The 14253-nt window shown below is 47.4% G+C and overlaps 2 protein-coding genes across 2 annotated transcripts; one reads left to right on the forward strand and one right to left on the reverse strand.

The window, feature by feature from the left end:
• The first annotated feature begins 739 nt into the window (after positions 1-739).
• LOC123181148 (putative pentatricopeptide repeat-containing protein At5g52630) lies at positions 740-4920 on the forward strand. Its single transcript, XM_044593382.1, has 2 exons — positions 740-2843; positions 4254-4920. The coding sequence occupies exons 1-2, from the start codon at positions 760-762 to the stop codon at positions 4264-4266; spliced, it is 2097 nt and encodes a 698-aa protein (XP_044449317.1). The 5' UTR covers positions 740-759; the 3' UTR covers positions 4267-4920.
• Positions 4921-6282: 1362 nt separating this feature from the next.
• Positions 6283-7412, reverse strand: LOC123181149 (putative GEM-like protein 8). The gene is made up of 4 exons (XM_044593383.1): positions 7213-7412; positions 7042-7122; positions 6664-6938; positions 6283-6544 (listed from the first exon to the last, which is right to left on the reverse strand). The coding sequence occupies exons 1-4, from the start codon at positions 7322-7324 to the stop codon at positions 6368-6370; spliced, it is 645 nt and encodes a 214-aa protein (XP_044449318.1). The 5' UTR covers positions 7325-7412; the 3' UTR covers positions 6283-6367.
• Between the last annotated feature and the right edge of the window lie 6841 nt (positions 7413-14253).

Below are 14253 nucleotides of genomic sequence, written 5' to 3' on the forward strand. Positions count from 1 at the left end.
TTGATACATTTAAAACACCCAAATAACCCCTAAGACAAACTTGGACGGAGGGGGTCAGTGTTGATGGGGATGAAGCCATACGAATCCCTCTGTCATCACAACATGAACTAACAACAAAAGAACGATGGCTTCAGCGCATGATTAAATACCACTATAATCCTAAAGAAACAAGGGTGAGAGAGGGATGAGAGAATCAGAAGGAAGGATCCAATGACTCACCATACGACGGTGCTGCTTCGCCGCGTAGTCGATGATGAGAGTCGTCCATCATCACCTCCAACGACAGGGACCGTCAGGTCCACCTCCGCCTTGGAATGAGAGAGAGAGAAAGACAGAGAGAGAAGATATGGAGACGAAGCAGCTTGTACTGTAAGAAAATATGCTTAGCAATTGTGGGGCTTATGAGTAAATTTCAAAAGCTTGATGCCTTCGCCGTCCCAGGGGCCTTTTCATAGTATTTAGCACAGTGACAAAGAGTCCTCTAAAAAAATTACAGCGTGCCGACGCCTCCCCCTTCCCGCCCACTGACAATGGCCATGAGACACGCTCGTTGGCATGCCACGTGACCGCCGTCAACAGCTACGGGCGAAATTAGCATGGTATGTGAACGTAATCGCAAGTTCATTATACACTTAAACGATTTATTTTACAAGTTCTAGCATCAAAATATCGTTGAACGCAAGTTTTTTTCGAGGAATATTCAATGCAAGTTGTACTCCATAAATTTAGGACAGCACCATTGGGCCCAATCAAACCCGCATGGGGAAATTCCGCGGCAAGCTCTCCCGCCCACCGGACACCAACACCTCACTCCGCCTCGCCGCCCAACTCCAGTCATGCGGCCGCGCCGGCGACCTCCGCCTCGCCCGCCGCCTCCATGCGCGCTTCGCGCTCTCCGGCGCCGCCGCCGCGTCTGCCTTCCTCACCAACCACCTCATCACCATGTACTCCCACTGCGCCGACGTCCGCTCCGCACTCCGCCTCTTCCACGCCATGCCCCGACCCAACCTCGTCTCCTGGACCACTCTCATCTCCGGCCTCGCCCAGAACTCCATGCACCGCGACGCGCTCGCAGCGTTCGCGTCCATGCGCCGCGCGGGTCTCGCGCCCACGCAGTTCGCGCTCTCCAGCGCCGCGCGCTCCGCGGCCGCCCTCGCCGCCCCGGGCCCCGGCGCGCAGCTGCACTGTGTCGGCGTCAGGCTCGGTTTCGACGGAGAGCTGTTCGTCGCGAGTAACCTCGCGGATATGTACTCCAAGTCTGGGCTCTTGGCTGATGCCTGCAGGGTGTTTGATCAAATGCCGCACAAGGATACTGTTGCATGGACTGCCATGATCGATGGGTATGCGAAGAACGGGAGCCTTGAGAAGGCCGCTCTAGCTTTTCGGGACATGAAGCGAGAGGGGCTAGTAGGAACTGACCAGCATGTGTACTGCAGTGTTTTGAGTGCATCGGGAGGGCTCAAGGATGGATGGCTTGGCCGAACCATCCACTCTGCTGTAGTGAAGGCAGGGTTTGAACTGGAGGTTGCTGTGAGGAATGCGCTCACTGACATGTACGCTAAGGCTGCGGACATGGAGAATGCTGCTCGTGTTGTGAAGATTGACCCTGGAGGTTGGAATGTTGTGTCAGCCACCTCGCTGATTGATGGCTACGTTGAGACTGATAGTGTCGAGGAGGCCCTTCGAATATTTCTTGAACTGCAGAGGCAAGGAGTTGAACCCAATGAATTTACTTTCTCGAGCATGATCAAGGGATGTGCCACGCAGGCTCTGCTTGAACAAGGCGCTCAGTTCCATGCTCACGTGATCAAGACAAATATTATCGGTGACTCCTTTGTCAGTTCCACCCTTATGGATATGTATGGTAAATGTGGCCTCGTTAGTTTGTCTGTTCAGTTATTTAATGAGGTTGAACACCATACTGATATTGCTTGGAATGCGGTGATCAATGTATTTGCACAACATGGTCATGGTAGGGATGCTATCCAAGCTTTCGATGGGATGACCTCAAGTGGCATCAGGCCAAATCACATTACATATGTCAGCCTTCTTACAGCATGCAGTCATGCTGGGTTAGTGGATGACGGACTGAAATACTTTAACTCCATGAAGAGTGCCCATGGTATTGAGGCTAAGGAGGAGCACTATTCCTGTATCATTGATATGTATGGTCGAGCTGGCAGACTAGCCGAAGCAGAGAAATTTATACACGAAATGCCTATCAAACCCAGTGTCTATGGTTGGTGCTCCTTGCTTGGAGCTTGCCGGATGCGAGGAAACAAGGAGCTGGGCGAGTTTGCGGCACAAAAGATAATGGAGCTTGAGCCAGATAACACTGGTGTTCACGTATCCCTTTCTGGGATCTATGCATCATTAGGCCAATGGGAGGATGTTAAGGCAATCAGGAAGCTGATGAGGGATAGCAGGATTAAGAAGCTTCCTGGTTTTAGCTGGGTTGATGCTAATAACAAAACTCATGTTTTTTCATCCGAAGATTGGTCACATCCACAGCAGAAGAAGATATATAAAAAGCTTGAGGAACTCTATGAGAGGATAAAGGAGGAAGGTTACGTCCCAGACACACGTTCCTTACCATCTAATTTGGAAGATACTGCAAAGGAGAGGATTCTGCGTTATCACAGTGAGCGGATTGCCGTAGCTTTTGCTTTGATAAGCATGCCTGCTACAAAACCAATCATTGTGAAGAAGAATTTGCGTATCTGTGTAGACTGTCATTCTGCACTGAAGTTCATTTCTAAGGCTGAAAGCAGGGATATTATTGTTAGAGATAACTCCAGGTTCCACCATTTTGCTGAAGGGAGGTGTTCCTGTGAAGATTACTGGTGATCAACTCATCTCTCTTCTTTTGCATCAGCATGAGCATTCTTGAATCGCTGCCATCTGTCAATTTCAGGATGCTTCAGTTTTATGTCACTATATTTGAATGCATGCTGTCAAAACAATACTGATTCTGGGTGAAATATGGAACTAAACTGCTATTTGGAAAAGGAATGGGAAAAAAAATGCAAGACCGTAGCTCATTGGTGCAGGCCATTAACTGCCCGCCAGTAAACAGGCACATACTCGTCAATGCTTGCACCTGTGCATGCCATGAATGCAGATATAGATATGTTTGTGCAGTTGAAATCGTTTCTAGCTGTAGTTTAGAAGGCACAGTACCTAAAAAAATCTATTCTAAACGACTGCAGCCCTGTAAAAAAAGACGAAGCTCTCTGCAACCTCCTCCATTGGCCGGCTTAAGTTTTTAAAGGATTTCTGGTAGGTAATGAACTCCATTGACCAGAAGTTCTCTGCAACTCCCCCATTCCACACTAAACACGTTCATGTTTCTTCAAGCTGGGTTCTGACTATTCGCCTGTAATTAAGCATATTGTAGTGGTTAGAAAAATTGGATGAGCACATTGCGAAATTGAACATTTTGAAGAAATTCCATACCTGGCCCTTCAGTATAGAAGGAAACACTAGCAGTTGATTTAGGGCGTGTTCGGTAGCCCTCTGGCTCCGCAACTCCTCAGCTCCAGGTCGGAAGCCCAACCGAACGATCCAAATCCTGGTTATACGAGTGGGAAGCTGGCTATTCGCGTAGTGTAAAATTAGAGGAGCGGTGGAGTTGGAACATCCGAGCTCCCAGAAATCGAAGGAGCGGGAGTTGACAGAAATTACTCCCGATTGCCACCGCCAAGTGAACTTGCGTACCGGTTCGCACTGATTTTTCTCTCCCATGACGTGCTTGTTCCCCTCCTCTCCCTCCCCTGCCGCTCGTTCCCCTTATCTTCCTCAACCGCCGCCGACGCGCTCGCGCATGCCCTCCTTCTCGGCCGATCTGACCTAGTTCTGCCGCCAGGAGGTCGAGCCTCTCCGGCTGATTCCATACCCAGATCCTTCTCTCTGTCCCGTATCGACGGCTCCGTCCCGGTGGCCGCGTTCCTGGCGGCCCAGTTGAGCGCCGCCGGTGAGAGTGGGCGTGGGGGAGAGTGGTCTCGCCGCCCGCGTTGTGGCGTTGTCTGCGCACGCGCTGGGCTGGGCTGTGCCGGCTCACGCACTGCTCGTAGCTAGGCGTCAGTGCTGCACTCCGATCTCTTCCATTACTGAATGATAGAGTGTGCTATTTGATAGAATGGATTCGGAGCAAAGTGGGCAACAAATTACGTGTTGAAGTTCAGGCAAATCGTGGCCTTTATCTCCCTATTTGATAGCAAATTGACAGCTTCAGGAAACACCCTGTTCGTCAGTGCTGCAGGTTGAAGAAGCATCAAGGTGGGCCAAGAGGTGAGAACGTGGGAGGAAAAAAGAGAAGGCTGGGCTGCAGCCGAGCCAAATGGGCTGCCAGCCCAGTCCAGCGCTAACCAGCGAGAAGCTACAGAGCCGAACGATCTGTGAACTCCAGGATTTTTCAGGAGAAGCTGGCTATGGTTTTGGGCTACGGAGTTGAGGAATTTGAGGCTGTGGAGAGCTACCGACCCCAGTTAGAGGTCCAGCTTCAGTTGATAGGCAGAATTGATAAGTCCTGAACAACTTTTCACCTCTCTCAAGAGATGTTTGGAACGCCATACTTGAACAGTTGTGCCCTTTGTAACATTGGCACCTCTAAAACGGGCGATCGCCCCTTCTTCGACTGCCCTTTTACGTTCACTTGCTGGCACAAAAGTGGGACTTCAGTGGGTAGATTGCAGTGGATGCAGCATCCTCCATATCCCCTTCTTCATGGAGATCTATCATAACAGCATGGCACATCTGAAAAAAATGAATGCTAAGATCTTTGATAGCATATCACCTAAGCATTAGGTCATGGGAACACCTCTTTGGGTTCACTCTTTTAAATTCATAGGGGAGTCTATGATCAGTCTCAGTGGCTCGGCCAGTCTCCTTGTACATTTCTGGCCCTCCTTTTATTGTAAATATTTTACCTTTATCAAGATAAATATACACTGCTTGGATCTCCCCTACTGCCTCTGTCAAAAGATACTAATATTTCGAGCCTGAAGAATCCATGCACTCATCTTCTTTTCTGCCCTAAGAGCTTAAAAGTGTCCTGAAGCCGCTGAAACATTAGTCAAAATTTGCAAGCGTATGGAGAAGCATGACAGAAGAAGTTTAAGATGTTCACCAACACCTTTTTTGTTATTTTTACATTTGATGCGTTGTGTCCTCATCAAATAAATGTGGGAACCTTCTGTATGCGCAATACCTCACTGTTTTCCAGTCAGTTTCAACGTGGGGGTACAATATTCTTCCTTAGAAATGGAATGGAAAAATGTGCCTTTACTCCTTTTTATATCAAGGGTGTTGGGCATCTATAACTGGGCCCCCATTTTTGTCTCAAACACCCGGACGGGCTGCCCAGTCACTATCCGGACGCGCCCAGACACCGCCGCCACGTCGGACCGGCCCGCTATGTCCCACGCCGCCCCCGTCACCGTTCCCACAAAAAGCACATCCGAACAAGAAATCCTAGTCCAAACCCCACTCCGCTTCACTCCTCTCGCCCTCTCCGCTCCCCTCCGTCTCCTCCTCCCCTTCCACCCAATCTCCCCTCCGCCCCTTCCACCGTGGCCGGCTCCGGCTCCGACGGAATCGACTGGGTGGGGCTCGCCGCCGCCGACTCGTCGAGCTCGTCCGACCCGAACGAGAAGGAGGTCGCGCTCCGCATTGTGCTATGGCGCTCGGGGATGGGCCGGGGCGGGAGCTCCTCCTGGACGGCGTCCCCAACTTCCTGGGTCGGCAGCTCATCCTCCGTGGCAGTCCAACCCTGCCCTGCCCGCTCTCTGCCATCCACAGCGAGATGACAGTGTGAACAGCGAGACCTAGCACCACCAGCACCCGCCAACACCTCGGCGGAGACCGATGCCCGCCGCCGCTGTCGCAAGAACGCGTCGGTTCTCCGTCGGACGCTCGAGGAATCAGTGAAGGTGGCGCAGCAGAAGGAGGTGGCAGCAGAGAGAGCTGCAGCTATTTTGCAACAATGTCGGCTATAATGTGGAAAATTTGTGCTGGTATTTATCTGCTGAACGTGCATTCTTCTTTATGGGAAAACACCAGACGGCCTTCAACATTGTCACTTCCTGTTACATTTGGTTTAGATAAATAAATCTTTCCACAATCGAGCCTCTATATGGCGATAACTACTCGGTAATGAAGAGGTATTAACATGATGCGTTGGCCTTTCAGCATATCGTAAGCTCATAACCGTGGAAAACATCTTGAACAGAAAAATGCTTTTCATTTTTTGAGGGTAAAGTAAAAATGCTTTTCATTTCAATATGATTGTTCAATCCTATTTTTTCCAATGTACATATACCATTTCAACATGGTACCCAGTGTGCTTGGGATTACAGAACTGGGTGTGTCATCTCATCTCCGAAATTACACGCTGAAGATATTTCAGTGATTTTGTGTGACTGATGAAACCCATAAACCAAAAATCGAAGCCGTCAACAGTAACTACATCGATGTACTTCTCATCAGGATTATACAAATTTTCCCTCACGGCAGCACTCTTTATCCTCTTTGCAGGAATCACGACCTGTGGAAAGATGCAAAAAATTTCATCAGCTTCGAGTTCAAATGGGCTCCCACATATTTCTTAACCGGGTTTTAATCCAGTAAACTTTAGCTATTGACCGGGGGATTGTCTTTAGTTACCTTGTAGGGCACCCTTGTGATGCGGCCCTTGGGCGATTTTAAATCCAAAGGTCTGTCACTATGGAAGGCAATCTTCTCAGTCGAGATGAAAAGCATTCCAGCTATTGGGCCGGCTGTGGTTGAGAGATAACACTGGAAAGCCTTCAGTAGCTTCTCTTCTTTCTCGACTCGAAAGTATTGCCTGAAGACCTTGTCCATGCTACCAGCTTGGAGAACCTTCACACCCAAGCTCAGTTTCCCTTTCACAGTTTCTGAAATTTTCGGTCCAAGTGCTACTGCAATGCAAAAATATATAACTAGTGATGAGAATTGTTGCCTGGTTAATTTATACTTTACATCAACTTGTTGGAATACACAGATATTAGATGGCATGCTTACAGTGTTCCTTGAAGCCCTGCATGTAAGTATCTGTTTTCTGGCTTAGCTTGCTCATCCGATAAACGATGGAATTCTTTTTTTCTGCGGCGCCAAGGAAAGGAGAGAAAATCAGCATTGACATAAAAATTACAGCAGTTGGGAGAAGAGGATTTGGCAAGAAGAGATCATTACCCTTGTTGCGAACCAAAGAAGAACAGGATGGTTTTCCTTGTGTCTTCTCATCAGCATATGCAAAGGAAGGCAGGGGAATTCCGATGACATGCTTCTGGCTGAAACCCTCCATTGGTGCTTCCTGAAGCTGCTTGTGCTAGCTAGCTAGTTAGGCTCTGTTTCCCTGTGAGGAGTTGGCTCCTGCCCCCAAGGCATCCGTGGGTTTTATAAGGAGGAGCTTGTGTTAGAAGTTGCTTTGTTCCAAGGAACAAAGTGGTGGAACCGAATCAGCACTTTATGCTGCATGCTCACCGTCGCCTCATCATGATGAAAAAGCAAGGCACACTTTTCTTGGGTAAAGGAAGGGCGTTCAGCCCGGCGAACAACGAGGAGGGAGGTACCGGTGTGTTCCTTTGGTAATGCACTTTCTGTTGCATACAGTTTGTCCATGATAAGAGAAGTTGATGAGTTGGTTGACGGCATGCTTACAGTTAGCTTTACAAGTTATTGATAGGAGAACATGCAGGATCATGATCCATGGAGTAGTTTGTGGCGCCTTCCTGAATGCCGGTTGTTCTTTCACCTTTCAGTGAAGGAAATGTGCTAGCTAGTGGGAACTGGGGAGTGAAGAAGAAGTTAAGGCAAACACGTTGGTTGGTTTGGAACAGGTTACTGGTAAACAGACTTTATCAACATTGGTTGGTTTGGCATGGCACATGCCTCCTTTACACTTTGCATTTGCCTCACGTTTTTTTGTTCTTTCTGATGGACGTTGTTCAGAGATCTTGACCAAACTAGAAAAATCGCCTTTATATGTGATGCAACTACTAGGAAAATGCTGGTGAATGTTGATATATGTATGCTAGAATCCCACGTGAACAGTGTGAAGAAACTAGTTACAAATGAAACAAGAGAAGATGTGTTGTGCCAATGGGTCACTACCATGTAACCGGGTTCGGAATCGAACTATGCTCCCTAGAAGTGAGCGACAAGGATATTCAAAATCGTACAAAGAGGTAATTATTTTCCACTTTTCTCTACCCCATTGTTTATCCATGATATATACGAGGAGTTGACAAATTTTGCCATGTTGGCTAGTTCGTAATGGCAATAATGACAAGCATTTTGAGTTTCCTTAGTTAAAAATGTCCAAGTTATATCATGCATTACTTTACTGAACCTACTGCTTGACAATAATATATGCAAAATAAAACTAAAACAATTCTTCAGGGCCTTTCGGCCCTGCTGGTAAACAGAAATCAGGAAGAAAGGGTCATACTACATGATACAAGAAGTTTGTTGGTTCAGGCTCAAGATCTTCTTTTAGTTGTGTGCTTTTCACTTGTACCTGGGGCCATACCCTTGTGCTGGGAACCTTTAGAATCTCACGCAAACTAATGAAATTAAAAGCCCTTGTCCTGCCAGATTCAAGGTCCAAGAACGTGGTGCCCAGGGCCCTGCATGTGATGTGGAGGGAGACTAATCTGATGTGTAAAGCTGCCTACTTTCCGCTAATCCGGACTCGATCCAAGGACATCGTAGTTCTTCCGCATTTGTTTCGCGTTGCTTCGAGTGTTGATTTGATGTACGTGGCACTTATGCAGAACCTCGTCAGAAAGCTAAGGTGTGATCATGCTCGATCGGTAAAGCCATTGGTATGGGCTGTGTAGTGTTCGTGCCATCATTAAGTTTATTTTAGCTTTATATATGTTGATTATTGAGATACTAGTTATTTTGATATCGGATCTGCGGCCTTTGGTTTGAGGGTTAGTTGAACTCTAGCTTAGTCCCATCATGCATCCACCGAAAGCAGAAAGGCCAACGAATTTCATATTGCAGGATGCCATCTCCTACATTTTCCTCTACATCCCCTTCCCGTTCCCGCGCCGCGCCGCACCGGAGCGCCCCCGCCCCCTTCCTCCGGTCCTCTCCAACGCCATCTCCCCTACCGCCGCCGCCGCCGGGGGTCTTGCAGGCAATGCCTGTGTGCCGTAGCGGTGGCAGCAGCGCTTCTCCTCATCCAGATCCGACCAGGGGGGCGGCGGTCCACGCCGGCCGGACCTACGACAGTGGCGGGGCGGTGGCAGCCAGTTTCGGCATGCAGATGGCGACGTACAGCGACGGGTCCAGCGGCGGCGGCTTGGGCGTCCGATCTGACCCCAGATGGGCTTCGGCGGGCCGCACATGCTGCTGTCGTGTATCATCCCTGTTCCGTCAACGGCATGCTGCCACTGGGATCGGCCTGCAACACGAGGACGTCGGGGGCTTCGGCCCTGGGCGTGGCGGTGGTGGTCACCTCCTTCGCCGGAGGTGGTCGGCTTGTGGCTGGGTGGTCGGATCTCAAGATCCGTCATCTAGTCCCGGCTGCGAGTTGAGGAGACATAGTTGCTGGTGAAAACCGAGTAGATGACGGGCGATGATGGCGTTTTGCGCCGTTACCTTGACGAAGACATCTCGTGTAACTGTTGTCAACCCACTCGTGCTGCTTCGGGGGAAACACTACGATCCGGTCTTCCAGATCGGACGATGGCGGTACTGCGGTGCCGTTTCTCTCTTGGGAACATCCTTTGTGGAGTAGCGCTGGAAGACAGAGGCAGGAGGTGGAGCGGCTTCGTCTTGCACGGAGCTTCGGTGGAGCTTTCAAGTCACGCCTGGCTGACAGGTGCTACGCCGAGTCATGATTGGTTGGAAAGTGCTATGTACGACGGATCTTCCAGAGTCTTCGCGTCTGGACGGACGAGCGCAGGGCGGTGGCGCCGTTGGGTGACGTGGTGGCGTCGACGGATGTCCAGACTAGCAAGGATGATGCGGATCTCTCTCCTGAAGATGGGTCAATGGTACGACGACGATGGCGGCTTCTAAAACATGTACATGTGGCGTGCGCTTTAGGTCTGCTGCACCGGCTGTTGGTTCCGATACGTTATGTGGATGGATCGACGACGACACCGGTTTTAGATGTGGGAAGTGAAAGCACTCCATATTATTTTGTAGGTGTGAGTGATGGTTTTAGGTGGATTGATGTATGTTCTTGTGAGACCTTTGTTGGATAATTAATAAAGACGGCTGCATGCATCGATTGATGCAGAGGCCGGGGTTTAACCGCCTTTTCAAACAAACAAAATCCTTGTTTGATTTATATATATAGGACTGAAAATCAAGAAAATCTAGATGATAGTCCTCATGTTGATGCCGGAATATTTTACAATATATTTCAATGTGATTTGATTGTATACCATAAATATTTAGATTAATCAGCGGCGGTTGTTGTTCTAGTGCGTTGATCCTATGTGGCCTTAACACGACGACTTTTCGATTGTTTATTAAAACAAGGTTTGTCCGACTTCAATGAGGCAGGGGCGAAGATGATGGCGCGTCTTCGGCTCGCTTCAGTGTTTGTAGTCGTCGGTAGGTGGTCTACGGACCTGGATGTATTTTTTACTTTTGGTGTTCTTTGTACTCCCTCCGTAAACTAATATAAGAACGTATAGATCACTAGCTCTTATATTAGTTTACAGAGGGAGTACTATCTTGGCAATTGATGAATGAGTTTCTTGATGAATATCTCAAAAGTTTTTCCTTGCAAATAATAATAATATGAGAACAAAAGTTGAGATACATATGATTTATCGAATGGTTGTAAAATATTTATTGTAGGTTGAGGTGGACAACCCAATTGGGTGAGAGTAGTACTAGGATGGGTGACCTCCTGAGAAGTCCTCGTAAAAGGGTTTCATATCTAGCCTACCCCAACTTGTTTGGGATAACAGGCTTCATAAGTAAGGATAAGTAAGTAAAGTTGAGGTCGGACTTCTAGGTTAAGGTGGCATGCTTGCGTCTCGAGGGAAATATGTTAGTGATGATCACCTATTTAGTTATATATGATTTTTGTTCGGACTATTTTGCATCCATTTTCAGAAGAAAAAAACTTAAGCACGGCCTCATATGATTTTTTATTTGATTATTTGACAACTAGGCAAGTGCCTACAAATTCCTATATTTTTCTCATGGTACAATCAAATAATTTCCATTGCATATTTTTGTGTTTTTTTATTCCTGTAGGATTCATTTTTTAGATATATAGGATTCAATAAGTCGTGCCATATATAACTCTTATGTTTCTCTATTATTCGTGTTGCAGTTCAATGAATCGAAGATGCCTTTAGAAGACAATAACACTCCATATTTTCAGATAAAAGGCATAAGCATCTGACTTTATATTAACAAAGCCGACAAAGGCCACAAAGAAATACCTTTTTTTTTGACAAAACACAAAGAGATAAATGGTTCTGCAGACTGATAACAAGTTTAGGCAAACAAAGGCCAACCGATATAAAAAAGACAGAGCCCAAAGTAACTGATAACGCTAGCTAGGGGCACTATTAGGCTTCATCATGAGCACTTCTATTGATGGCGTGGTGGTGTTTGATAGTGCGGAGAATTTCAATGGCTGCTTCATTGTCTTGCCTCTTCCCATGGGGACTTCATTGCTGAACGAATAAATACCATTTGAAGATGTAGTTAGCGGGATAATTAGGTAAAATATGTTCAATTGCTAATTTGTTGCGAGTAGTTCAGAGGGTCCAAACCAACGCCGCGAATGAGCGCCAAGCCAATCTACGTTGTTGCGTCAAGGAGAAGCATAAGTATACCGACCATAGAATTAGGGGCCCAGTTAACGCCAAAACTATCGCGGACACAACTCGAAAGAAACTTGGCCGGGGCACAATGAAATAGAATATTTCTTTTTTCAAAAGGGGAGTACCCTGGTCTTTGCCTCACACAGTGCACACAACCATACTATTAAACGTGAAATAAGTTCAAGTCAACGAGTACTCGACAATGAAACAAATAAACGGAAAACATGACCACAAGTGGTTGAACCCATGATTACATAGATGTACGAGTGGCTCGTTGTCGGTCCTGTGAAGACCAGGGCCTCACGGGCCCGTCAAGCGTGGGCCACGGCAATCTTTTTGGTGGGGAATGATGGCTACTTCTCAACAATACACACCCATGCCCCTTCTAAGGTGGCATGCAGATCTTCGTCAAGATCCAAGATAGACATAACGTCTCTCAATGAAAGAAGTCGTCACCTTTTTGCTGGCAAGCAACTTTAGGATGGAAGCACCCTTGCTCGCTGCAACATCCAGAAGGAGTCCATACTCCACTTTGCCTCTCAACAACATGGTGGTATACAGATCTATGTGAAGACTCTCATCGACAAGACCATCATACTTGAAGAGGAGTCCCGTGACACCGTCGACGATGTTAAGTCCAAGATTGTAGTAGGAGAGAGTTGCTCTCCCGACAAGGTCCCCACCAACATCTGGCCCCGCGAACAGTTGTCCCCAAAAATGACGTCAACGGCTGGTGGGCCACCTGTTATAGGCACGACCTATGACAGTGGGGCTAATCCATAGGCCTGTGGCGACCTACGAATGCTCGGAGCAAGTTGTTGCGCGGAGAGAACTATCCCAAGGCAGTTAAGTGGTTTCCACACTAGTGAAAAAATGGTTGGCACGGCATTTTTCATCAACACCAGCACTATTTTTTTCAATAGTACCGGCATCGGCATAATTGGTACGCCAGCTATATATGGTTAGTGTTGGCGTCGATATTTTGTCAGACGTCACTAATATGTGGGCCCAGCTATGCTGATCAGTTGAAAGATATTGCTGGCGTACGCTTTGTATACACGCCATAGATAAAGTATCTAGTGCTGTTGTGCCCAATTAACACTAAGTTTTGTCTATATATAGAAGTGTTGGCAGCCCTTGTTTCTCAAATACATTCACTTCCATTCTCCATAAATATATGCTCCTTCTTAGCTAGCTGCTTTGGGGACAATTCACCCACCCGAGCTTATCGAATCGGCACGAGCCCCGCGTGCGAACCCACGTCAGCGGGGCGTGCCGAAAGTTTGGGACTCTGCCGCCTTGGCCGAGCTCTCCTCTGGACTCGTTGGCTATGGCATGAGCTCGCCACAGCCAATGCAGCCGGCCCTGTCCAGCGAATCATCCCGCTACAGCGCGACGCCCGTTCGATCGGCAGCTACGCCACCAGCGCCGAAGCTGTCGCAAATCGAGCGAGGGCACCTGTGCTGCTTGCGGATGTCGACGCCCTGCTGATAAGCATATGTCGCACACAGAATGGAATCCAGAGTGAGAGTTCTATATCTGCGCTAACCATGGAAAGGTAATATGACAAAAAATACCTCTCGGTCTATTTCTGCTAATTTGCACAATTCAACTCTATCGTCTAGTGTTGCTCACATGAATATGTGTATGTATATTGCGATCCACATACACCAAGGACAAAGTATTGCTACACATGGATATAGTTGATCTCGTGCAGAAGTACGTAAGTGAGTTGCTCGAGTACTCCATTGAACCACTGAGACAACAGATAAATGAGATGCAGCTCAAAAATGATGTGTTGTGCGGAAAATCCAAAAATTCAAGATGTTTCGATATGTGCTTTTAGTTGGTGTTATGCTTGGCCTCGTTCTCTCATGTCATAAATGGACTAAATCTTCCAAATTTTACGTTCAGGTATATACAAATATACTTCACATCAGAGTATGTATATATAAATAAATATCGGTGCATGTATACATAAATTTAATGTTGGGGTATGTACATTTTTATGGGTATGTAGAGAAGAAAATCACGTCGAGGTATGCAGGCATAAATTTTATATTTAGTTATGTACATTTATGTGCATGCGCATATAAATTTCACATGAGGGTAAGTATATTTATGAGTATATACACATAAATTTCACGTCGGGTATGTATATTTACGAATATGTACACGTAAATGTTAAGTTAGTGTCGTGGACTTAACACGGCATATGCCCTAGCAAAAGGACTTAGATGTGGAGCCATCGCAGTTAGGTTAGCTTGACGGGGTTAATCGGGACAAAGGACACAAAGAGTTTATACTGGTTCGGCCCCTCACAACGAGGTAAAGGCTTGCTCCAGTTTGGGGTTGTATTGCTTGGGTTTCGATTACCAGGTAGCGAATACGCTTGACCTAGTTCTCGATCTCTTATTTTTTGTCC

This window comes from Triticum aestivum, chromosome 1D (assembly GCF_018294505.1).
Source record: "Triticum aestivum cultivar Chinese Spring chromosome 1D, IWGSC CS RefSeq v2.1, whole genome shotgun sequence".
NCBI lineage: Eukaryota > Viridiplantae > Streptophyta > Magnoliopsida > Poales > Poaceae > Triticum > Triticum aestivum.

Bases quoted from the DNA above. Each gene is read 5' to 3' on its own strand.
- LOC123181148 (XM_044593382.1), top strand. From the start codon at position 760: ATGGGGAAATTCCGCGGCAAGCTCTCCCGCCCACCGGACACCAACACC.
- LOC123181149 (XM_044593383.1), bottom strand. From the start codon at position 7,324: ATGGAGGGTTTCAGCCAGAAGCATGTCATCGGAATTCCCCTGCCTTCC. The intron at 7,123-7,212 runs GTAATGATCTCT...TTGGCGCCGCAG, and splicing joins TTCTTTGGTTCGCAACAAGG to AAAAAAAGAATTCCATCGTT. The intron at 6,939-7,041 runs GTAAGCATGCCA...TTTGCATTGCAG, and splicing joins GCAGGGCTTCAAGGAACACT to TAGCACTTGGACCGAAAATT.